General features: G+C 39.5%; 4 protein-coding genes across 6 annotated transcripts; 1 reads left to right on the top strand and 3 right to left on the bottom strand.

Moving 5' to 3' along the window:
- Positions 1–2,102: 2,102 nt before the first annotated feature.
- acadsb (acyl-CoA dehydrogenase short/branched chain) lies at positions 2,103–8,524 on the bottom strand. Its single transcript, XM_086140079.1, has 11 exons — positions 8,407–8,524; positions 7,222–7,384; positions 7,040–7,140; positions 6,741–6,947; positions 6,272–6,442; positions 5,605–5,730; positions 5,437–5,529; positions 5,262–5,351; positions 3,470–3,607; positions 3,182–3,281; positions 2,103–2,755 (listed from the first exon to the last, which is right to left on the bottom strand). Exons 1-11 carry the CDS (start codon positions 8,437–8,439, stop codon positions 2,679–2,681), a joined length of 1,299 nt encoding a protein of 432 aa, XP_085996205.1. The 5' UTR covers positions 8,440–8,524; the 3' UTR covers positions 2,103–2,678.
- A 170-nt stretch (positions 8,525–8,694) lies between these two features.
- On the top strand, positions 8,695–12,561 carry LOC147215220 (zinc finger protein Pegasus-like). 2 transcript variants are annotated; one of them, XM_086139832.1, is made up of 4 exons: positions 8,695–8,847; positions 9,050–9,206; positions 9,290–9,478; positions 10,274–12,561. In XM_086139832.1, exons 2-4 carry the CDS (start codon positions 9,071–9,073, stop codon positions 11,176–11,178), a joined length of 1,230 nt encoding a protein of 409 aa, XP_085995958.1. In that variant the 5' UTR covers positions 8,695–8,847; positions 9,050–9,070; the 3' UTR covers positions 11,179–12,561. The 2 variants fall into 2 exon arrangements, with proteins under 2 accessions (XP_085995958.1, XP_085995957.1); XM_086139831.1 differs by having other exon boundaries at positions 8,695–9,206.
- A 372-nt stretch (positions 12,562–12,933) lies between these two features.
- pstk (phosphoseryl-tRNA kinase) lies at positions 12,934–16,185 on the bottom strand. Its single transcript, XM_086139505.1, has 7 exons — positions 16,139–16,185; positions 15,732–16,035; positions 14,775–15,018; positions 13,990–14,191; positions 13,842–13,917; positions 13,248–13,341; positions 12,934–13,165 (listed from the first exon to the last, which is right to left on the bottom strand). Exons 1-7 carry the CDS (start codon positions 16,183–16,185, stop codon positions 12,948–12,950), a joined length of 1,185 nt encoding a protein of 394 aa, XP_085995631.1. The 3' UTR covers positions 12,934–12,947.
- A 455-nt stretch (positions 16,186–16,640) lies between these two features.
- Positions 16,641–25,555, bottom strand: adam9b (ADAM metallopeptidase domain 9b). Of its 2 annotated transcripts, XM_086139830.1 has the most exons (22): positions 25,228–25,550; positions 24,791–24,894; positions 24,635–24,711; positions 24,471–24,543; positions 24,303–24,379; positions 23,766–23,958; positions 23,593–23,655; positions 23,408–23,479; positions 23,145–23,314; positions 22,954–23,044; positions 22,027–22,157; positions 21,167–21,338; positions 20,169–20,258; positions 19,891–20,086; positions 19,604–19,715; positions 19,220–19,400; positions 18,978–19,064; positions 18,545–18,650; positions 17,668–17,809; positions 17,408–17,498; positions 17,201–17,244; positions 16,641–17,084 (listed from the first exon to the last, which is right to left on the bottom strand). In XM_086139830.1, exons 1-22 carry the CDS (start codon positions 25,292–25,294, stop codon positions 16,961–16,963), a joined length of 2,463 nt encoding a protein of 820 aa, XP_085995956.1. In that variant the 5' UTR covers positions 25,295–25,550; the 3' UTR covers positions 16,641–16,960. The 2 variants fall into 2 exon arrangements, 1 of the variants encoding a protein (XP_085995956.1); XR_015104208.1 differs by lacking the exon at positions 16,641–17,084 and having other exon boundaries at positions 17,668–17,717; positions 25,228–25,555.
- Positions 25,556–25,648: the final 93 nt, after the last annotated feature.

The following is a 25,648-nucleotide window of genomic DNA, read 5'->3' as shown; positions in this document are numbered from 1 at the left end:
CACGCAACCGGCCTGCGCAATATGCCTCGAATCAAATCCAATGCAGGCCTCGAGAAAAAAACAAAACAACAAACAAGTGCCTCCGTTTACATAAAATAAAACGGAAGGGGTGCAGGAAAGAAATTATTTTTTTAGAACTGGGCCGTGGCGGTGAACTAATAAAACAAAATTAATTTGCTCAGCCTGCAGATGTGCTGCACTGTCCCCTTTTTTGCAGGTGGAGTACTCTCCAGCCCCAAAGGACAACAGTGGTTGGATGAAAAGCAACTTGAACAACCGCGTAATTAGAGGTGTCATAGCTGTGTTAAAGATAGATGTGTGCGTGTATGTGTGTGTGTGGGGGGGGGGGGGGGGTCCCCCTATGCAAAGTGTAAAACAGATACCCGTGTTCTCATCCGTTTATGTTCATTAAACGTGTCTCGTTCCTCGGAGTGGATCACGGGAGAAAGCAGAGAACGCCCAAAACTCGGCGACAGAAATGCAAGTATGAATATTAGCCTTTTAAATTGTGCCATGATTAAAAAGTGTGCAAAAACCTCGCTGAAGTCCGAGAAAACATGGAGCTGATCTTAATAACATTTCTGTCGCCTGTGTGTGTGTGTGTGTGCGTGTGTCTGTATGTCATGATGCAAAGCAATAGTGAGGCTTTGCAACATTGTCTACGAACCACCAGTGAATTAGACCCAGGGGAAATGGCTACAGGTATTAGATACAGGTGGATGTGCTCATTATTATTCTTGTATTTTATTTTTTTCCTCAGAAGAGACACACTGAACTACACACCTATTATCACATGTAATGATACACCATGTTAAAATCAAGTTAAACGCTAGTTACGAATATTAATGAGACTGAATGAAAAATGGGACTCTTGCTTGAGAGAATCCGCTTTTGCTCTCAGCACCATTCCTTCTTTTCGAGAGGAAATGATCAATAATTACTGTTTTTAACAAAAATCCAATTATTCTTTGTGCATGTTTAGTTCTTCATCCCATGCACACAGTCCTTGTAGATCGTATTCTCCAGACCAGCTGATGTGTACTGTCAGGCATCATCAATGATACATGACTTCATGTTAAACCTTGCAAGACACACATCCCTTTTTTTTTTTTTTTTTTACAAGTCCACATCACGGGTGCTGACCAAGATCGTGTCTGTACCGCTGGACACAGCTTGTCTGTTTCACACAATAGACCTAATTTTACCCACGTTTTACAGGCCATGGAAATTTAATCAGTGTCACCTGAAAAATTATCAGTGAGTCAATTATGCATGGCAGGCTCTTTTCATCTGAAGCACCAGCATAATTAAATTGATATAAAATATCATTAGAGGTGACAGGCTGTTGTAGGACAAGGTAATTGACTGCTCTTTGTAACTGTAGCTGTCACACTAGGGAGAATGCTGCCATCTAGTGTCTAAATTCAGGCAAAGCAGGGATGTCTGGAGGTTCTGTCATCCAGTTCATGGTGAATTCTTCTCGAAATCTTCTTGTTGGCAACTGGACTTGAATTTCTTAACTTGAAGACTCTTCACCCCTCAGCTGAGAGGCTTCTTCGGTTCTGAGTAAAGCAGAAATCCCACTCCCCATTTGGGAACAATACCAGTGCCAATCCAGCTGGACTGTGAAACTATCCCAAACTTTTTGTGGAAATTCAGAAAAGGTGGTCATAAGGTCATCATTGTTAATTTTGTACATCAATGATATAATGTGCCACTTTAAAATGGAAATGCATAATGAAATAAATTTGTCTATTTTTTATCCTTGTTGGTGTCGCTCTACTTGCATCATGTTTATTTTGGTAATTGTTATTGTCACGGTTTCTGTTCTTATCCTTTTGGTTGTCTGTTCTCAGCCTTGCAGACTTTCCCCCCCCTCTTCATTCTGCTGTCTATTTTTATCCTTGTTGTCATTCACTCTGCTTTTTTGTGGATTTCTTTTGATATCTCAATTGTCTTTATTGTCTCGCTGCTGACAAGAAAGAATTTCCCCTATAAGGATCAATAAAATACATCTTATCTTCCAGAAAAATTGCCCCCCCCATTGCTTGTGTGGTAAGTGTGGCAAAGGTGATAATCACACAGTCACAGCATACTGAATATGTATTTCTAGATTTAAAGAAATTACTTCATTATAATACATGGTACAGTTTCTAAAAATGTCCCCCCTCCTCCACACAAAACAAATAACTTACTGACCTAAAATCTCCCGAAGGCACTGAAACGTTGAGATTTGGTTGCTTTTAAATTCTCATTGAAATTTGTGTGAATCTATATCAAAATGTGTCGACATGATTATCGCCCATTCAATACATAGATGGGGAAGACAAATATCAGAGAATACATTGAAACATAACAAAAGCTACATCTGCTAGGGAAAGTTCTGGACATGCAGTCATTTAAAGGGGCAGGATATTTCTCTATACCATAGTAATAACTGTGGAGTGCCTACATCTGAAACTAACAAGTTAACCACAATTTTCAGGTTCAAACAACTGAATTTGGCGGGTTCAGTTAGTGTTTCTACATTCCAATCTAGAAATTCATGTGTTGGGAAAAATAAAAATATGAAAGACAAAAGCGATGCACTACTGCAAGAAACTGCACAAGAGTCAAGTTAGGGGGGGGTTTGAGTGTAACAGCAAAGTGCAAACTTCTCTCGATCCAGTTACATGGTCTCAGTAGTCATACTCCTTATCAATAAATTTGGCCATGGTGGACAGCTGGATATTTGTTGTCCCCTCATAAATGGTACCTGTACAAGGAAGGAAAACAAAAGTTTAAACCATAGGCTTATCATTTGCAATTTCCATTGGAATCATACATGTCTAAAGCTTTTAAAATCAAAAGAAAAGTGCACTGCTGTTCGATTACAGAACGCAGTTGGTCAGCGCTCCAGCTAGGAATTTGGTAGTTCCCTTGGACGTGTGCTGGTATACCAACACTCAGCAGGGTCAGATGGGGGAATTCATGCGAGTCGGATTACAGTCACTGCTATCAGCCCTTATCTACGCCTCCACTCTGGTCAAATAACGAAACACCTACACCTGACCTTCCTGTATCATGAGTTGTCCTCTCAACACTGTAGTGTGAGTAAGTTACATAAACCACCTCCAAACTAAACAATCTCAGAATATCCAAACGGTAGTTGAATTTCACCACAGCCTGTCCTTATACTTACCAATTTTACAATCTCTGTAGTATTTCTCTATTGGGTAATCTTTAGTGAAGCCTACACCTCCCATCCACTCAATGCATTTGGATGTGGTTAAAGTTGCCAACTGTGGGAAAACAAAAAAAACCCTTAACAGATATAAAGATATAAAATAAACTTTATTGATACCATGGGGATCTTGACACACAAGTCAAGATCAATACAAATAAACATGGTTTTCAATAGGCTAGGTATCACAAGGAGGAGATAACTCCTTCTTGTATCAAACTCTGGTCAGTGAAACAGGAATCTCACCTCTGCAGTGAAGTATTTAGCCATGCAGGCCTCTTTAATGAAAGGTCTCCCTGCTTCCTTCAGACGAGCAGCATTGTACGTCAGCAACCGAGCAGCTTCAATCTGTGTCGCTACATGGGCTATTTGGTGCTGCATGCCCTGAAACACACAAGGCACCAGATCGATGAAAACACATCAGAAATGACGATTCTCTAACGACAATGTCAACAAAACAGAGTCAATTGTCCCAAACAAAGTAAAAACAATTGACTGAATCTAGATAGTAACAGTACACTGCGTGCTCAGTAATTAGGCAAGTTGTATTTGGGGATTCATTTTGTTATTGTACAATTACAACGCTCTTGGTCAATCCGAAATGTTACAAAACCTCAAACCTGAACATTTAAGTAGTAAAAGGGAAGTTTTGACTTTCTTTAGAGAATACCTATATGTACACTATTATTAGGCAACTATTAGTGCGCAGAATTATTTGCAACTACTTGTTTATTTTCACCTGTTAAGTGAGAATAATGAAACAAACTTAATTTACAAATAAACGATTCTGCTATGTACAAAAAAACAAAAAAAACATAAACCAACTCACACACCTCAGTGACCAATATAGCCAACCTTCTTTTCGAAAACAGTCACAACCCTTCTATTCACAGAGCAAGTTTCTTGATCTAGTCAGAATCAACTTTTTGTGCAGCGGCAATCACAGTCTACCAGAGACTGTTCAGAGGGGTGTTTACCGTCACTGTAAATATCCTGCTCAAGGAGGGCCCAAAAGTTCTCAATAGGGTTTAAGTCAGGTGAAGAAGGCGGCCATGTCATTAATTTTTCCGTCTTTAAGGCCTTTATTGGCCAGCCTCGCAGTGATGCATGAGATGGAGCATTGCCTTGCATAAAAATCAAAGTCTACTTGAAAGATGCAGACTTTTTCCTGAACCAGTGCTTGAAGAAAGTGTTTTCTAAAATTTGGCAGTAGGTCGGAGAGTTCCTTTTGAGTCTATTTTCAACCCAAAAAGGTCCAACTAGCTCATCTTTAATAATACCTGCCCATACCAGCACCCGACCTCCACCTTGCTGGCGTCAGAGTCAGAGTGGAGCTCTGTGTCCGTGACTGATCCAACCACGGGCCCATCAATCTGGTCCATCAAGAGTCATCTTATCAGGCCACAAAACCTTTGAAAAATCTGTCTTCAGATAGAGGATAATGGGTTCCTGGTAGCTTCATGTTTGATTCTTCTCAAATCTTTGGCGATAAATTTGGGTCTTTTCTTCTCGGCACATTTCCTGCTGACTAATTGCAACTTAACATTTGATGGTTCTGAACCATCTTAGACATATATCTTTATCAGTTCAGCTGATATTTAGATATTTCAAGAGTGCTGCATCCCTCTGAAAGACTTTTTATAATTTTGGACTTTTCTGGGTCAGTTAAATCTTTTAGCCCATTTTTCCTGAGGAGAAGAATCTGCCTAACCATTATGCACGCCTAGGGTGTTGATCTCCTTGGGCCACACCCTCCCTCATTACACAAATACACATCACCTGATAGGCATTAAATCCAATAAGAATTCAAGTTTAGCTTGGAATTGGAAATTATGGATAAAATGAGGATATGGTCAAAATAATCACTTGCCTAATAATTGTGCATGCAGTGTAGATACTCCTCTTTTCCCATCAGTACATTCAGTTAATTTAGATCTAACCATGGAGAAATTATCTATCTATATGACACAGAAAATGGTTTTGAATGTATAATGATGTCTCAAACACATGACTGATGTCGGTGACATTAATTGGTTACCTGGAAATCAAAGATGCGTTTTCCAAACTGTGTCCTTTGTCTTGTGTAAGGAATTGTGTGATCGAAACAACCTTGTGCCAACCCCAGCATCTGCAACAAAGAAATATTTGAAACATTCATTTTGCAGTTTGAAATCTCGCAGTAGGGGCTTAAATTTTTAAAGATAATAGTTAACCTGAGCAGCGATTCCAATTCGGCCTTCATTGAGCATTCCAATGGCGTACTTGTACCCGTGACCAACTTGTCCCAAAATATTCTTCTCTGGTACCTATAATGAGGTAACAAACCTGAAGTCTTATTCCTGTCAACGGCATTTGATTTGATAAATGCTGTTCCGTTGTACCTTGACATTATCGAAGTTGAGAGGGCAGGTCGAAGATGCACGCAGACCCAACTTATTTTCCTTCTTGCAAATTTCAAGCCCTTCAGTATCCCGGTCCACAATGAAGCAGGTGATACCTCTGTATCCCTGTCAATCATAGGTGATTCTGATGTCACATTGCAAAGGACACATGCTAGGGGTCCAAAACCATCTCTGACTGATATGTAATTTTGGTTTATCAGGATAACCAATGAGTAGCACCACCATTCAACTCAGCAGCCATTACGACTGCTGGGCACAAGAACACACACGCAGGCAGATTATGTTTATCTTTAAAAGCAGTAGCATTTTGATCCTACTTCTGTTTACATTTTTCTTGCCAACACAGCATTTAGGATTATGTAATTTATTCAAGGAACTTTGACCCCTGCATTTATTGCTGAATGCATGTCTGTTAAAACAAACCGCATTTAAAATGTATTGATGCTCTCATATCATTAGTGGACATCCCCACTAATGTTGACAATATGTGGATATCTGATTTGCTATGCAGTACTGCAACTGAATTTAATTTTAAAGTTAAAATTCACAATTTAGTGGTCTGACATGAAGTAGTCAAATCATGACACAAAATCACTCCTGTGGAAGGTGTGATATAATCACATGTCAACACAGGGGTCATACTCACAGCTGAGGGGTCTACATTGGCCATCACCAAGAATACACCTGCATTTTCTGCATTACTGATCCACATTTTGGAGCCATTGATAATGAAATAGTCTTTGTGTTTTTCAGCACGTGTCTTGAGAGCGAAGGCGTCACTTCCTGACTCTGCCTCTGACAGGCAAAAGCTGCCAATCTGGATATAAAATGAAAACAATAAAGTGAAAATGTTCTGCCAAATGTGACACAGAGAATTTATTATATTCAATGTAGGGATCTGGAGCATGGGTGATATGAAATGTATACATGATTTCCCTTTGGTAGCTGAATTAATAATTAACATAGCGTTTACAAAAATATAATTCCATTGAACAGTTTTATAAAGCCATCAACTACTTTGAAAAACCTTAATCATCAACACTTTTAGACCATATAGATTCCAATCATCAATTAGTGAGAGGCAATGGAAGATCGAAGAATGTTCAATTTCTCACCATGTCAGTTGACAGGCGGCTGAGGTAATGCTCTTTCTGAGCTTCAGTGCCCAGTTGGGAGAAGAGCGTGTTGATCAGGGTATTCTGAATGTCACAGAGAACGGCTACAGATGGATCGACTTTCGCCAGCTCCTCAATGACTAATATGGAGGAGAAGAATGTCGAGCCAGTCCCACCATATTCTGGGGCGATTTCAATGCCCATGAGCTGTAAGTGGAAAACACATTTACAGCATAGAAAAAGAGTGCAAACACACATGATACCTTTTCTGTTTCTACTTAATATGATGCACCACTTACACCCTGCTCGAATAGAGATTTGATCACTTCCTCGTCCATAGCTGAATGCTCATCCATCTTTGACACAAATGGAGCAATGCGCTCCTGTGCATACTTCTTCACTGTTAAACAACAAGAATCAATTTATGCTATGTAATGGACTTTTTTGTGCAATGATACAACCTCAATTTATTTCTGCTCACCTGCTTCCCTCATCATACTCTCTTCCTCCGAGTATGTCTGCAGAGGAGGAAATGCAACCATCCCTGCTGCCTGTGCAGAGTCCACCTCTGCAGCAGACATGGTGGATCTGCTCCTCCATCCAGCCTGGCATCGACCCCATGACCCACTGACCTGTCTGCAAGACTGAAACAGAAATAGCAGGAAAGGTGCATATCTTCAGAGTAAGGCCTGTTTCACATTATACAATATGCACTTTGGCTTACATCAAGGCAACAGCAGCTGTGTGAACACAAACCTATATAGTAACTTAGCAGTGCTGTGTTATACTGAAAATTAAACAGTTTTCTGTAAGTACGGTAAACAGATATTTTAGCAGGCTACCTTTAATCCAGATACATTTTATCAATGTGGCCTGGCTAGAAATACATTTATGAAGTAATGTTACAAATTTGCAATTGATTTACAAGTAATTTTCAAAAGCTGGTGATTTGACAAAGCACATTTTGAGTTATGTGTTTGGTTTTGGTTTAATGGACCATTCGACTTAAAGGGTTACACAAATCTGATAACGCTCCTTGAAACTGGTCTTAAATAGGACTTAGGACTAAAAGGGAAGTTGCACATCTAACAGCAACTGCTGGTTAGCGATAAAACACATCAGAGATTGGTTGGTGCCTTGAAAGCACTTAAAATCTGATATGGACATCTGATAAAATAAATAAATCACTGTTAACTGAGGTCTAAATAGTTAATGAAAATCCAAAATTAAACCAATAAGATACGATCCGGGTTGAAAATAAGGACTCTGAAAGTATAGAGAATTACATTTTCTCGGTATATGTTCAGGTTTGACTGCATGACTTAAAACCTTTTTCAGCCATATAGGGACTCATCAAATATCAGTTGTACTTCGGAACATATTGGAACGCAGCTTTAACGCTGTAGGATGCATCAAATATTGGGAGGTAGAACGATTCCAGAGGCTCGACCACATTTTGACTTTCAACAGCAATTTGTCGGCGAAACAAGAAAGTTTGAGGGTCTGAGATCGAGCGTTAGCTTTAGCTATTGATAGCATCACATTATAAAAGATGGCCATATTACGTAATCTTCAAGTGAAGAACCGATTACCATGATAACTTGGAACATTACCACAGACAGCAATGCAATAAACCTAAAACAATTACCATTTCTCGTTTCCCTACCTTTGTTAGTGTCCTGACCAGTGAAGCAGCCATGGTTTGTTACAAAATATTGATCCATACGTCACGCAAAGGGGGTGGACGACGTCCCCTTTATGTGCCCTCTCAACGCGTTGGAAATTCTAGTTGTATTACTGTCTCTTTAAGAAAACCGTCAGCAAGCAAATGTTTTCAGTCCGATAAGTCAACAACTTCCTAGAGAACGGTAAAAAAAATGTATCGAATATTTTAAAACATTTTTTTATTTACCAGCAGTGATTACCAAAGTACCGGAAGCGTTATGTACGTCATCAACCTTCATTTGTCCGACTCCAGTGAAGGCAACGGAGAGAAACAGAACACCAAGCGACACTGTTGCCTCCGAGTCTTCTCTAAGGAACTGGGTATATTGTCTATCGGGTCCCACTTTTGCAGTCTGTAATAATGTTGCTCAGGCAGTAAAGGGTAAGATATGAATGCCATTTACAAATATATGAATTAGTCCATATTATTGCTATGAGAACTGCTGAAGGGCTCGACCCATCTCCGTTTGCCTTAGCCTAGTTGCCATTAATGTGTTAATGGCTAGCTAACGTCACGTTCGCTCCATCAGTGGCATGTTAGACAGACTTCTTCGAACATCTTTGCCTTGCGCTCTTTTTCCAAGGAGGAACACAAAATAAAGACAATGGAAGAGATAAAGACGGAGCCTTTGGATTTTGTGAAGGAATTCCAAGAGTACCTGACACAGCAAACCCAGCATGTCAATATGATCTCCGGCTCTGTTTGTGGAGAAAAAGAGTCGGCGGAACCGTTACCGGCCGGTGAGACAGGCGCGTCATACTTGACAGTGGAGAAGATTTCTGCCGTGTATATTTAACACTCAAAAATGACCTTTGTTTTCTAGTATCCTCAAGGATTGAGCAGAATGGTCTGGACCCTCCTTCGGTGGAGGTCAGCTTGTCAATGGAGGATGGTTCTGATGTGCAAATGGACGGCCTGGAGAGAACCTGTGACGGAAAGTACAAATGTAGCTATTGCAGTTACGCCAACAAAGGCATGGCTCGACTAATAGAGCACATCCGGATTCACACAGGTCAGTTCCTGCTTTTTTATGATTGAAGCATACCTTTTGAAATTCCCTTGACAACTGATGAGAAAAGTAATCATTAACAAAATGAAAACAAATTGGAAACTGGTGAAGATCCCTGCGTGGTACATGTGGGTATGAAGACAGTCGGACCTTTAACATGTATTTAAGACACATGATTTAAATTGATACATTAAATATTAGGCCAAATGTACAGTTTGAAAAGGTGCTGTGCCATTAAAAATGGCACAACCGTAACTCAAGTAAGCAAAGCAGTCAAGTTAAATTATAATTGTTGTTGTCTCATGACACATCAAAGCAGGTGTGGGCCATACTCTTTGAAGCAAACGTCAAGCCAAAAATGTGTTCAAAATAACATAGATAACAATTAATAAAGGGAAGTGAAATGTTCAAATTAGTCATAGTCAGATTTCTTGTTTTTGTATTTGTGTGAAAAAATCAGAGTTCAGCTGGTCTTAGTTGGATTTAGTTTATATAAATCTAGTCTTTGAAATTCAAATCATACATTTTGTTTGGCCATATTTTAATAATACCTGCATACATATTTTAAAATAGAGGAATTTGTATCAACTGTCATCTCTACTAAGCCAACAAATCAGGCAGCCAGCATTTGATTTGGTTTATCCTGAGCGACACTTCGTTAAACTGCAGGTGCAAGACAAACACTAAATGATTCTTACACAATTACTCTTAACACTGTATTTCTGCTCCTACATGTGTACTTTGCTGGACTTTTTGCTCAGTATCTATTTTTACTTTGCCCTTATGCTTGATGTCCAGGAGAAAAGCCTCATCGATGCCAGCTGTGCCCATTCGCGTCAGCGTATGAACGGCACTTGGAAGCCCACATGCGCTCACATACAGGGGAGAAGCCGTACAAGTGTGATCTCTGTGCCTTCCGATGTAGTGACCGCAGCAATCTGTCGCACCATCGCCGCCGCCGCCATAAGCTCCTACCTACAAGGGTTGTACGCTCTACCTTCTCCAACAAGCGAATGCTGGGCACTCTTCAGAAGAGGACAGGCATGGGCTTTGCTAGAAGACTACTCATCAATTTCAGCCCACCCTCCATACTGATCCCAAAGTCAGATTATTTGAATGAATTACCTCTGAAGTATCATCATAATTTGAACAGCAGTGAGCATAAGGGTTTGCCAAAGGAGGATGAAAATAATAAGGGTGCTAATAGTTTGACACTCGCTAATCCAATGGACCATCTGCCTACACTTGCTGGTCAGTTGGCCGAGCGTCATCCGGAGTGCTCTCAGACTCTTTCATCCCCAAAGGATGAAAAGCCCATCCTCATACAACATGTTTCTGGGTTGCCTATTGCAACATTGTCAAAGGAAGTGCAAACTGTGTCGCCTAAAAAAGAATCCCCCTCTTCAGGCCATAGTGGTTGCAGTCCTGAGCCTGGTCTTGGCCTTGAGAACAGCACCAACTTTCTTACAAGTGTCAGCAACAGCCAACTAAGGACACCCACTCCAGCTTTGACTACATCGGACCAAGATATCACAAATATGTGCCCACACTGTGAAATTAACTTTTCTGACAATATCCTATATACCATTCATATGGGCTGTCATGTCTATGAGCATCCCTTCCAGTGCAACATCTGTGGCCATGTGTGCATAGACAAATACGACTTTGCGTGTCATTTTGCACGAGGCCAACATGAAAAGTGATTCATTTTTAATCACTGTGTTTAGTTTATGTACAGCATCCCGACAAGGGGAAATTGCTGCACATTTCATATTCAATTTTTCACATGTACTGTATTTTTTTTTCTGGCATGGATCACAATAAGTGGGGTCTTTATGAATCTTTTGCAAGTCCAGCTGCATGTTTTTGTCATTTGTGTGGTTTAAGACTTGTAATGCCCCATTTTATTGTGCCAGCATTGTTCTCTTGTGGTAAACCACAGTTACTAGGCTACATGTGCATGAATTTAAACTGGGTTCCCAGTCAGTTTCCCTGACCGTAGTGTTGCATTGGCCAACCTGGTTGCTCTCACCCATTGTGTTGTGCATAGTGACAGTCTCCCCCTCCCTCTGTACATAAACCAAGCCGTAACATATGACCTCAGCTGCATTCCCTTCATCCTTATATTTTAGATGACATTGGTCATGTGCCCCCCCTCTCCTTAGTTGATGCCTTAAGTCAAATTCCCTCATGATTTCGAGAAGCCCAGACACATCTCCTTTCTCCACAGGTAGACCATGTCATAGTTCATGACGGGTCTCATTCCACCTGTTCTCAGTTTACCCATTCCTACAGGTTAAGACCTCAATCTTATTCCATCCTAGAGCTGTCTTTTCACCTGGATATGACCTGTTCCTGTGTCCTCCTGATACACAGTAGCCCTCCTGTACTCATCCCACCTTTAAAAACTCTGCTCTTTTTTCCTGACATGGTTCATTCCCTTGCAGACTCCCTCTCAGAAATTTGATTTCACTCAGACAGCATATTTCCACAACATATATTCATCTATTTTCTATTCATGCAAAACATTAAAGTGAATTCCCAAGGAACAATATTAAGATATCTTGCATTCCTGGCAACCCCACCCATATGAGGTTTTTATGATTGCCCTTAAAAATATTATTAATAAAATAGTTAGTTAAATTATGTGTAAGAACACTAATAGTAGTCATTTCCAGCCCTTTTAACTTTCACAGAGAGGAACCTGCTAGTGTCTGTCAAAGATGCGTGCTCCTGAAAAAGTAATGGAACATCATTTTGATAAAAAGAGTGGGAACCCTGTTTAAATTAAGCAGGAATTAGTGCTGAATTAGGATCTTTACCAGCCCAGTATTGTCTTTGTGGATGTCAAAGCATACTTTTGTCCACTATCTGCTTCAAGTAAGCAATAAATGTTCACCTGTGTGTTATTTATACTGTTTCTGTCAGTAAACAAGGTCACAATATGTTGGTGACATGTGAGCTAGATTTCAATGCTGGCAATGGTTTTCACTGGTTTTGATACGAAATGAGGCTCAGACTCTTACCTCTATCTCAAATCACTATTACGGTAATTGAAAACGTGCAATCGATTTCACACTTAAAATACTACAAACTGTAGAGAGTAGTAATAAAAATGGCTGTAACACATAAATGGTCATTGTTGTGTTTTATTGAAGTACTTGAATTAAAGGGTAGAGTTAACACTTGAAGCATATCTTGAACGCTTCATTTCAAATCTATTTTGGCAATGTACTGAGGCAAAAGAGGAATCAAGTATTCAAGTATCACTGAGTCCCACACAGTCATCTGATACTCAGGATCAAGTGACCATCAGAAAATGTTAAAAAAAAAAAAAAAAAAAGGATAACAAGTTTGCTTTGAGACCAACCACAGACATTCTACATAACTGTTCATACGTTGTAAAAATGAAATTGCAGAGCCCTCAAATAATACAATTAAACGAGACATTGCAACTAAAACCCATTGAAATTCAGAATGGATCAGTCATTATTTTTGTCAAAAGTTCCTTTTTCTCATTTTCAAACAGGACTAATGCTCCTTTCACCACACGTGCCGTATCAATATCCTCGTCTTTAGTCAAAGAAAGATCTTGAAGAAATTGTTTCCGCAGGTTGACCAGAAATCGTCCTTTGGATTCATTCAGTTCAGAGGCCAAGGACCTCATCTTTTCAGATGGTACTTGATTTTCTGCAGAAGAAAATGCCATTCAGTGCCTCAAACTGTACTCAGTAGTATAATAGATATAGTATTGATGTTGCAAATACCCAACCTCTGGCAGTTTTCATTGTGTCAGAAATCAGACGGCGACAGGCCTGGTCAGCTTGGTGAACCACACTAGTAGCACATTTCTGACGGTCAGCTTCCTGCAGAAATTCAACAAACTGTAAGTCAGCCAGAGTAGAAAAGTCATTATATTGATTCAATTAATTTCTTTCACATTTTTGTTCTTAGTTCTCTTATTTATGCTGGTTTTTTGAATGCCACCTTCCTATTTTAGTGGAAAGTGCCTTTCTATGGCACTGGCTGTAGTGACATCTTAAAAATAAAATAAGTGCAATTAATGGAAAATGTTCATGTACTAACAGGGTTAGTTTCTGTCATATTGTCCACATTTAAGATTGTAGTCTGTTATCAATCATTTTCATAGTTGAATATTACATCTTATACTATAACTAAAATCATTAACATGAGCACAACATAACTCATTAAGCTGAAGTAACATGTAGGCTAAAAATGAGAGGTGTGTTATTTTACATTTTATTGAATGCTCTATTATCCATCCTCTTACAAGCTCTTTTTTTGGATTATATAATTATCACTTAATCATTAATCAGGAAGCTCTGGGAGTGATTTACACTGACACCTTTTGCTCTGTGTTGTCCTCAACCGGTCTCAGGGGGTCACTCATTGCAAACAAGATCGAATCCATCACCATCTGACTGATGAAAGAAACCCAGAACAGTAAACATGCTTGAACTGATTTAACAGGAAAAAGCTGATCAGTGCCTTACATGTCAGATTCCGGGATATTATCATTTGCGTCTAGTAAGATGCTGTTTGATTCCCATGAGTTTTTCTGTGGATTTGGGGCCTCCAAACGATTTGCCATATCCAGTATCACCTCAGAGGGAATGGGTTTAGTCCTGCCGTTGTTTCTGCTTATGCACGATTTTACATTGCACTTCAGATAAACCTGGCAAAAGCTCAGTGAATCTGCAAAGACAATTGAACTATTTAGTCGTCATTTAAAGCAGTACCTATTACAGCCTTGTAAAATGATTTAATTTCTCTAAGCACTTTGTTAAAAATGTCAAATCTTTCAAAACTAAGTGAGTCCCGCGAAACTCTGCAACATCTTTTATTTACAAAAATTGCATCCTATACTTTTTCCAAAATATGCACCGGGTTAATTGGAAAAAATTGGGAAAATTGACTGACGACCGGTCCAGGATGTACCCCGCCTCTCCCCCGATTACAGCTGGGATAAGCTCCAGTGTCACCCGCGCCCGATGGATGGATGCTAAACAATAGGACTACCTACTTTGGTTGGAAATTCATACATAAGTTGATCTAGTTAATGAATGAATGGGCCTATACATTAATGAGAAATCTTAATCTGAGATTTCAGATTTCGCAAAAACCCAATGTTCAGTTGTTTTGCATGATTTAACTAGCATATATAAAATACCTGGGAACTATTACAAAAATTTAAAGGGCTTCTCAAGACTTTTACTTCATGTGAACAAACATTCTGAACATCAAATTGATTAAGTTGAGGCATAAACAGTGCACGTACACTTTCTTGAAAGTTGGAAAACTTCATATCTCATGCTCTGATAGTAGAAGTTATCATCAAGTAGAAGCAGAAGTGGTGCCCGGTCAGCCTGCACAGGGGCCATCAGCAAAGGCTTCATGCATTGTTCCCATGCCCTGTGGTTGATCTTGCAGCTGCCTGGAGGTTGTGTCCGAATTCCAGGCTGCTTCAAGAATTGCTCGATGTACTGCAACACCGCCTGCCTGTGGAGCTTCCATTCAGTGTGCTAGAAAAAGTTGAAACAAGTCACAGTTGAAGGGGATCACTTTATACACTTCAAATATGAACACTACTTTTGCACTGTTCTGAATCTAGCCTGACAAAAAATACTTGTACCACGCCAAAAAAAAAAAAAAAAAAAGAATTTATATATACTGCTCAAAAAAATAAAGGGAGCACTTGAACAACACAATGTAACTCCAAGTCAATCACACTTCTGTGAAATCATAGTGTCCACTCAGGAAGCAACACAGATTCATTTTGACTTGTTTTAAGGACATTACATCAAAGTTGGATCAGCCTGGAGTTTGTTTTTACACTTTAATTTTGAGTGTGATTCCTAATCCAGACCTCCATGGGTTGATACAATTGATTTCCATTGATCATTGGAATTGATCATTCCATTTTGTGTGATTTTGTTGTCAGCACATTCAACTGTGTAAATAGCAAAGTATTTCATAAGAATATTTCATTCATTTAGATCTAGGATGTGTTTTTTAAGTGTTCCCTTTATTTTTTTGAGCAGTGAAAGTTCTACCAATCTATGGTGTAAATTTGCAGTAGAAATACTGCAAATATTAAATGAATTTTATTAGTCTATTCATTCCATTTGCAATGCATTGTTCATTTTATGTGGTATTCAAAATATGGAATTTCAAATGAAAATCCGCCCCATTGCATAGATTGTGTAATTGTTATTGTGTAAAAGCAGCCACTTACAATTTCATTCACTTTATCATTTTCCTCTCCGACTCGGGGATGGAAAGCCTGCACAGGGATCAGGTCGTCGTACTGAACCACCGTGGATCTCCATCCGTGCCGTGCAGCTGCGGTAACAACCCTGCGGGACAGCGTGGATTTCCCCGCAGCAGGCAGCCCACAGAGGACGCACAGACACGCCGGCCCACGGGTGTCACCCTGAGCCTCCGTGGCCACCGTGGACTGGAACAGAACCGGCAAGAAACGATATATTTTTCCTGCTTTTGTGACAGCTATGGCTTGTTGTTGACGGAAGTACAAATGACTTCCGCGTCAAGTACGGGAAACATATACAGAAACCACTTTCCGGTTAAATAACTTCAAAATAAAAGACATCCTTTACGCGAAAAGCAGATAAAACTTTGTGCCTTCTGTTGGAATTCGTTTGGGAGTTACTTTGCCCTATAAACTTCATTTTTGTCAGTTACAACAGCTCTGCAGAAAAATACAAATGAATTTTTCACTAAACATTTTACAGGTTGCACAATGTCATATTGTAGTCAATGAACACCATTAACACATGAAATAATCTTGTCTATTAAAAATAAATATATCAAAATAAATCTTGAAACGCACATCTTTACACCCCTGGACATAATGTGGATCATCTAGTGTTGTCCTTATTTGTAATAAGACTGTACTGGCTTTTCATAGTGAATGTCAAAGTACAATGATTTAGTTTTAACACATTGGCAAATATGAAATTAAAATTTCTGAGGCTCAGTTGAAGCATCTAAAAACCTACTGACTTTCCTTGATTCCCCAAAAAAGATCTTACCTATCTATAATTCCAATACACGATACCTTTAGTGAAAATATATCAGATGCACTGCAACAGGTCCAAGGAAAACCTTCACATGACGAAAACTCAAGACTTGAGTGATATTTTATTTCTTCATTACAATAAACATTCACATAATCAGAAAACCATTAAAATATTTTACATTTCAACACAAAACATCTTTATGTTGAGGAGTATTTGTGGTGACTGATAAAGAATTTAATAAAAATACATATCAAATATTTACATATGTGCCGGCTTCTTTAAACCTCACTAGATTGATCTTATAAAAATGTGGCAGCGGAGTATAATTTCACATATTTTGTTAAATTGTCTGTTTACACAGTTTGGGTCTGTAGTTAATTCTGTGCAGTCACAGTGCAACAAAAAATCTCGTATGAAGACAAAATCACTCGGACGGCTGCCGCGGCGGTATTGGTTTGGGAACCCCGGGGCCCTGTTTGTGAGCGTTTGGCTGTATTGGGGCAGCGTCTGTTTCTGTGCTCCAATAATCCAGTTCCCCATACCTGAAACTAAAATGTAATGTAAGCATTCAGTCAAATCTAAGATGTCAGTGAGGTGTTTTTTTTTTTAATTTCCAACTAAGACTAATGTGTATTGATCAAGTAAAATACTCCCTCTCTCTTACCCAGATATCGGGGGTGCTTTACCAGGTGGATATGAAGGTTGAGTCTAGAAGAAAAAAAAAAACAACGATTTAAGGTCAGTGCAAAGTGTAACGACCATTATTTCTATTTGAAAAATTATCAGGTTTCATTTTGTTGTTGATAACATTTGCAGGTAATGAAAACATGTGACAGAATTTTTTTTGTTTCCCTTCCTCTCCCGCTTTTACCCCATCAGCATGAACTTGTGCTGGAGGCTGGGATATTGAAGGAGTCTGCCCACTTCTGTCTGACGGTCCATTAGCATTTCCATTATGTGACCTGTCCCACAAAAACACAACATGACCACAAAAGCCCAATATATTTTAAAATCAACATTTCTAGTGATGAAACTGCCATCTTGATAATTCATTATCAATAGATTTTAACAAGAAGGAACCTAGATAGGAATTAGATGCTTAGCCGTCTGCCTTAGTGTCATATAACTTACTTGAAACGGCTGGTGAGACTCCCTTTCAGACATGGGTTGAATGAGTCTCTCTTGAAGATGTAGAGTAGTATCAGAACAAGAAGAACCAGAAGAGGAACAACCAACAGGAAAAAGATTAACAGGCCGTTCCTCAAGGAGTGGTCTAATGTAGGAAAGAATGATTAGGATTCATTAGACCGTGGTGCAGGTCAACACTAAAACAGCAACCAGTACATTCATGTTATCAAATGCGAAGATTTATAGATTTGTTATTTTCAAGAGATTGCGTTTCCAATATAGGAAAGCAGTCAAGGAAAGACAGTCGTGCACAATATAATATAATGGTATTCTCACAGCTCAGTGAAACTTGTTTAGGTAAATTATGTATTTTGTCTTGCTTTCGGGGGACTGGTAACACATTCTAAAAACATGAAAAGTTACCAAACAGGATTTCTAGTTGTGATCCATAAGTTTAAGTGCAATTCTAAGTTCTAGCTCCAGAAAAAAAAGCATATAAGTTTAACTCAAAGGCTGAAATGATCCAATCAGTTCGCAAACATATGTTGAGTCAGTTTCTCTTTGCTTACGTTTCCCGATTGATCTGTGTATTACTGAAGACGCTTCAACTCAACCCTCCATAAATAGTTCTATCGTAGGCATCATGGTAGCTGCCAAAATGTTTGTGCACATTAAGCATCAATTGGTGACTGCTTAAGCAAACAAAGTGTTGTGTTTCGATTACTCTGTGAAGTAAAGGATTTACAAAACTTAATTACTAATTTCTATCCTGAGTAAAGTGTTATGTGCCAAAGTATCACCTGGCAATTTCATAAGGGATTGCCTGTAACTCTCTATGTGTTTAAATTCAGGGGGGACAAAACAAAAAAAAACAAATCACCTATCTGAGTAGGACCACTGTCAACACTGCCACCAAGTCCAGGCTTATCACAGTTAGGTGGTGCCCATCCATCCTGACAGTGGCAGTGACCTTGGTCATTATAAACCTTAAGACAATAATACAAGAGGATGTTAGACTTGGCTGAAAAGCCGATGGAAGTCAATTTTCTGAATCCAAAACCCAATTGGCCACTTTAAGTAGTAAAAAGGCAGAATGATAAAATAACAAAGTCACCAAAATGGGTTTATCACTTATCAAATCAAAAAAGTTGCTTTCTTTACATATCTTATACAACATGAGAATTTCATTTTCTTACACAAGACACTTTACCAGTGCTGTCATATAGAAAGTTACATTTCAGACAAAATGAGGCCACAGTGAGCAAAATTGTAAAACAGTTTGAGGCTCATTTGGTAGAGAAATGCCTTCCTACCCCATGACCGCTGCAGGAGGTCGCGGGATCCCAATCGAAATCGGGTAGCAAAGCGGAGGCATTCACACACATAAAGTCCAAGCAGGTCTGAAAGAAAGATTTCAGTACAGATACAACTAATATCAGCCATCATCCCCCAAATGCTACAGTAATTTTACTCTGTTGGAAAATCCCTAGTCAGAAGAGTTGCAGGCCTCAAAAAAATGATCTGTGTGTCCTCCTGTTTTCAAAGGCTGCATTACCTTTCCCTTATCACAAGGGCTGCCAGGGTTGACGTAAGCAGGATCTCGTACATCTGTTCCAAGTCTGAAGTCTGCATTAACACATGTTGATCCGTCCACTATTTGAATACTGACTTGAGCACCTGCAGGGGGTTTGTTGACGTCCACGTTAGTGCATTGCACCTTTCCACACATGGCATTTCTGTGGTGCGAGGGTTAAAAACAGTCAGTTGCCACAGTGGTTCTAAAAAGGTAAACACTGAAGAAAACAGGTAATCTAAGAAGATGGTGGACCTTGCATGAGACTTTGATCCAATATGGTGTTAATATCATTTTAGTTGAGAGCCACTAGAACTGCACGACCGATATCAGTGATTTTAAAAATAAATAAAGGTGACTACTTACGCTGAACTGCATTTGATAGGGTCACCTTTACTGGTGGTTCCACAGTTTCCAAATAGGTTTCCTTGCATATTTGCATGAAGGAAACAAATATCGTCTGCCTTCGTTGCTGGATCTGCCAAAACAAAGTTAGATAAACATTTTCTTGCCTCAGCCAAAAGACTATTGGCTGATTTACACTATGACTGAGTCACAAAAGATATAGCTCTACATCAAAAATGGCGGCAAAATTGTGGTTTGAGCACAATTAGCTATGGAAGAACCTTTGAATATTAACGGTTTAAATGTACCCGGTGCAAAAAGATGCTTGCACTGGTAATCATATGTCTGGCATCGGCCCTCGTAGCAGTATGCGGCATCATTCAGACACGACAAACCATCCATGACATAGAAGTCATCTGGACAGAATGCACTTGTGCCATTACAGTATTCAGGGAGATCGCAGGTATCGGCAACTGTTCTACATGGTGTTCCAGCCACTTTGATCTAAAACAGAAAATAATTATATGTAATTAATGCAGCACAGTAGACTATACAGTTCGAACCTTTGAGCAAAAATAATATTGACCTGACAATTGCTGCAGCAGCTGCCTTGAGCACAGGCAGATCCAGGTGTGAGTTTGCACGTTGCAGCATCGCAGCATTTCGTCTTGCATTCCTGTATGGAATGGGAGATAAGATCAAATGGTCAAGAAAACTGAAAAACAAGTACAAAATTGAAAACAATATTTTCTCACCCCATAACACAAGTTCAACATAGTATAACCTTAGATGCGTGGTGGGTCTGAAAATATTATGTAAATTTGTCTTATATCTATACTTTATTCTACCATTAGTAGTAAAGTTGACTGTCTTAACACAGGCTTATGTTCATCAACTTTGGGTGCTGCTGATGACTGCACCAAAAGAAAGTCACTACAGCTCAGGGGTGGGCAAACTACGGCCCGCAGGCCTTTCTAATCTGGTGCGCCCAAGATTTGGACAGAATTCACACTTGATGTGAATAACGGAATCAATGGGATCCAAGTGGGAGCTCAAACAGGAGATTATTTCATTTTTGGAGCGGCTTGAGAATTTTCCTGAGCTGAATGACACAGATTGGCTTTGTGATTTAGCCTTTACTATGGACATACTGACACACATGCATGTGCTGGAAGTGATGCTACAAAAGGAAAAACTGTTGTGCATGAAATGCAAGCAAACGTCAGAGCCTTTGAAACCAAGCTGGTTTTATTTTCAAAGCAAATGTCAGACGAGTCTGACATATACTGTTAACAAATGCATTTTTTTTAATATGTCTGTTAAATTTTAAAAGACAATGCGGCCCCTGAGCCAAAAACTTTGCCAACCCCTGCTATAACTTAATTTAGATGAAACTGTTGATAAGTTGATTTGTGCACAGCTTGCGACAACATATCAGCAATCCATGAAAATATTATAGCTGCACATTACTTCAGAGTATTGCATTCAAATCCATATTTTGGTAGAAATACACATCTATCATATGATAACCAAATGGTCACTGATGTAAATCACTGTCTTAGAGCCTATCAGGTGATTTCTTACCTCTGATGTCCCACAGTCACACTGCTCCCCTTTTTCAAGCAGGCCATTGCCACATTTAGTAGTTCCGACAGCATCAGACTGGGAGGGCTGGTTTTGGAGACACATACCTCCACCATTGAGGATCAGAGTCTCAAAATCATCAGCACTGCAGCTACTGAAAGTGGAGGAACCGCTACATAGTAGCAGGATAAATAATGATTACAAACAGGCTAAGGCTTCGAACGGTAGACACATCATACATCAAACGGACAGTCAAGTAATTTTCATGATACTTTACATTTGTTTTAATACGGATGCCATACTGACGCCACTTAAGGAACAGATCATGCATTCAAAGAATTATAGAAATAGCAGTATAATTCACTAAGTATCCAAATAAGTATCCACTGTTACTGTGCGTGTCAGCCGATTTGTCATTTTTCTTTTAAGATGCTAAAAATTTTAGCATTAAACGACAATCATTTCAAGTAATATAACCATAAATCTACACCAAAGTATAGTTGCTGAGTCACTATCCACTAGTGTTTAGTGATATATAGGAGTTTGAGGACTGACACAAATATCAATCTATTATCAAACATCTGTAAATGGCATGACAGATAAATGTAAACTTAATCATACGATGAAATGTATACACAATTAGGATTTTGAATATGTTAATTGGTTTCATTTGCATTGCATTGAATTTGATATACTATACACTAGCAAACTGAGTTCAGCAGGTTTAATACTCCTGTTCAGAAAACGCACAAAGAAAATATCTGAAACAGTGAAGTTCTGATGTACTTTTTAGATTCTCCAGAACTTTGATAAACGGCAGAAGAAGTGACAAAATGAAGCACATGTGGAATATGTTTTACCCGGCACTGGCTGCCATAATACAGCTATTCCCTTCACAGGTGCAGCCAGCACTGTCATGGTTCATGCCCAGGTTATGGCCCATTTCATGAGCCACCACCGTGGAAGCGGAGACAAGGTCGTTGCCACTGAACTGTGAATACATATTCAATGTATTTAGTTGCAACTTAGAATCAAAGTGTTTGATTTAATCATTTGTAGACACCTTCTTCATTAAAATCAATTCTCAGTTGCCCTGTGCTCACTGAAAATCCACAGGTAAAACCCAATAATTTGCAGTTGATCCCAGTCTAATATTCAGCTGAAATTGTAAAGTGTGAAATTGAGTCCACTTATATGTAATTTGGAAGTTGGAAAGTACAGGAAACATACTATGTGTAAGATTATAACTCAAAATATTTGCCTGTTTTGATGGTGTGTTAATATGTTCATTCAACTTTGGGCATGTCAGGAACATATAGTTAAGTCTCTATTAAGTCATATTTTTGTGGATGGGGGAGGGGGGTCAATAAGTTCTCTAATCATACTTTTGCAAATATTCAAATTCACTATGTCATTAATAGGAGTGAAATATATCTGATTTAATTTTTATGCAACGCTGAAACACAGCTTCCTTCAAAAACAAAAGCTATGAATGGATCCCCCATACTCTGGCAGAACACCTAAAATATCAAAAGGTCCCTTAATGTGGAAGTATGTTGAAGGACTGAAAAAATAGAATGTGCGAAAAAATGCCAAGAATCTTTTGTTTGTGTAGTACTTTCGAAAGATGTGTTCAAGTTTATCCGGTTTGACATGCACCTAACTTAACTGCACGAGGAAGCTATCATGAATAATGCAAAGAGTATCAGTTGCAACACAAAGGATTATGCTGGGGAAAACACCAGAGTGTCAGCTGGTATTGGAGGTTTAAAGAGAGATGAACTAACCACATTTATTCCTCCAGAGCTCGCCGCAGAGCATACGGTGCCCACAAACGCCATGCCTAGCACACCTCCTCCATATGGCCCAGGGCGACCCCTAGGAAATTAAAGTAAAGACACACACTTAAGTGAATGACTAGGTCTCTCATGTGCTTTTCCAGTCTGATGCCATTTAAAACAAATAGTGTTCCACTCACACAATCAGCTGACCAATGTCATGCCGTATCTTTCTTAAGAGGGTAGTTTTCCTCCACTTGACGAAGCTATTCAACACATCACCTGCAGAACCATCCACCCTGAAGGGATTCTCTTCCTTAAAAATCTCAAGGCCCACAAGCACTATGCGGATATTCAACTGCTTATAATACTATGACAGAACAGTAATGGAAAAACAATCATTTAGACAGCATTGGTAAGCACTCCCCCCCCCCCCCCCCCCCAAATGTTTATAATATCTCACCCCATCCAATAAATTGGCCATTTCCACCATCTCATGTCGTACTGCGGTCTCATTTCTTTTCTTAAAATTATACTGTGAATTAGATGAAAAGAGAAGATGACCATGATGAGCAGCAAAGAAGTGTTGAGCCCAAACCTTCTCCACTTTGCTTTCAATGCATACACTGTGAAAATGACCCCACTCACCCTGAGATTATCCACAACCAGGACCAGCTCCACATAATGAGTTTGAGGTAAATTTCGCTTCATCTATTGACACAAACAATGTAATAATAGGATACATGAATTCTTTGCCACTTTATACTGCCCTGCACTTCAGTGCCTATATGAACTGAGGTAAGTTAGCAGAGTAGTCTCACCCGCAGAAGTGCCGTCAGTGAATGTCCAGGTGCAAAGGGTTCGTGGATTTGTGTCATTTCAACTTCATGGATAACTCCACAGGTGGCAGGCTCTGACTTGATGTCCTCAAGGAGGTACAAAAGGTGCTCATTGCTCGTAGACTGTGGAACAGGCTCCAGCCCATAGGTCTTGTTTCCAAAGAGGATCACACCCCTGCAGAGATTTAATACACAGAAGCGGCATCATTGAAGACATTGGTGAATCTGCAGTCTTACACCATGGACTACATGACACTCACAAAGGCACACCCTCTTAAGTTGCTGTGGACGGAGTTTTTCAGTCCATCAACCCACCCACCCATTCGTATTCAAACTGATGATTGATAATTGCAAATACCAAAGTTATGATAATTGTAATATTTGTCAGTCTTTACTAAGAAAGCTTGGTCTTGTGTCTGTAGCACACTTGTAGGTCAGTAGCACATCCATCTCTCTCTAGGTGTGTGTGCCAAATCTAACTAAAAGTCAAAGGTGCAACTGAAAACCATCTGTTCAAACCTCAAGCCGGAGCAGGTGCTGACCGCCACCACTGACTTCTCATAGCCTTCCACTTCTCCATGATAATAGCAATGCACCTGAAGAGGTGGAAAAAAATAAAACAAGTAAAAACTTCTAAGTGTTGACACTCAGGCAAGCCCAACCAACCAAAATAATGCGTCAACTTACAGGGTTTGTGGGATGGTCGATGGTTCTATTAATGTCACCAGAGTACTGGATGAAGTTGGGATGTAAAAAGTCTCTGAGCAAAAGACAATACACCAACTATTACTTTTTTTTTTAAATCACTAATTTAGACTCCTATGGTGTCAGTAAGCAGACTTTGTTGAAACCTGTTTCTCTTTAAATGAAGGAAGTGCTTTCTATTTTCTATGTAGAGTGCATAGGATAAAGCCTCCTCTTCGGACTCCTGAAATAGACAACAATTTGAAATGTGACTAATATCGTCATATACAGAAGTTAATACGAAGATACACAAGTTTACTTACTTTAGACAGTGTTTGCCTAGGGATGTCTCTTGCTCTCCGGCAAATCAACTGAGGATTTACAATAGAGTACTTGGAAAGTTTTGACGTGAACCCATTGGAAGAGTCTGAAAGTGGGAAAATTTCCAAGTTTTAAACATAATTATATGGAGGTTACACAAGTACCCACAGAGAATTCAGCTTCACACAATTAACAAACAAAGTAACTATCAAGAATTGACTTTTCTTTTTTTTTTTTTTTTTTTTTTTTGCTGTTGTTGCCTTTTTTACCCTCAGGTAAATTACGGCTATTAATAAACACCAAAAGTCTCATCTTTTGAAAGCACAGCAAATACGGAAACTTCCTGAAAAACGCAACTGTGGCGTCCACTCGGCGAATATGAGCTCTTTGTTCCATTGAAGTGTTTACTCATCACTTGACCAAAAACTACTGTCCTTACCTTTGCTGTAAGTTCCGTGAATGCAACAGACCAAGAAACCGACTAAAAAGATGTATTTTCTGACCATGATCCCGGTTAAAGGTGCTTGGGTTCCGTGAACATTTATCTGCGAGAACGCATCACGTGACGTCGAGTAACGCGTTACTTCAGCACTTCTCTCCTTACATCTCCTGCGCGTAACCGTTCACGCCCACCTGCGGCTTTTTCCTGGGTGGGGCCTTGCGCGGCCCCGCACACCTGTTTTCTTGGATCACATCTGAACACACCGGGAAAACAAAAACGGACACGTTCCGATTACAGTGACACTACCGCGTTCCTGTTCTAATTATGCCAAGCTTCGCCTGTTTGCGCCACTCCACCGTGCAGGTGCGTCACTGTGGGCGCGGCAAACCACAGGTGCACCACGAGATTTAACATTTAA

This window comes from Fistularia commersonii, chromosome 32 (genome assembly GCF_037954325.1).
Source record: "Fistularia commersonii isolate RoL2024-O1a breed Wild chromosome 32, RoL_Fcom_v1.0, whole genome shotgun sequence".
Classification (NCBI taxonomy): Eukaryota; Metazoa; Chordata; class Actinopteri; order Syngnathiformes; family Fistulariidae; genus Fistularia; species Fistularia commersonii.
This window is presented reverse-complemented; position numbering and strand designations above follow the sequence as displayed.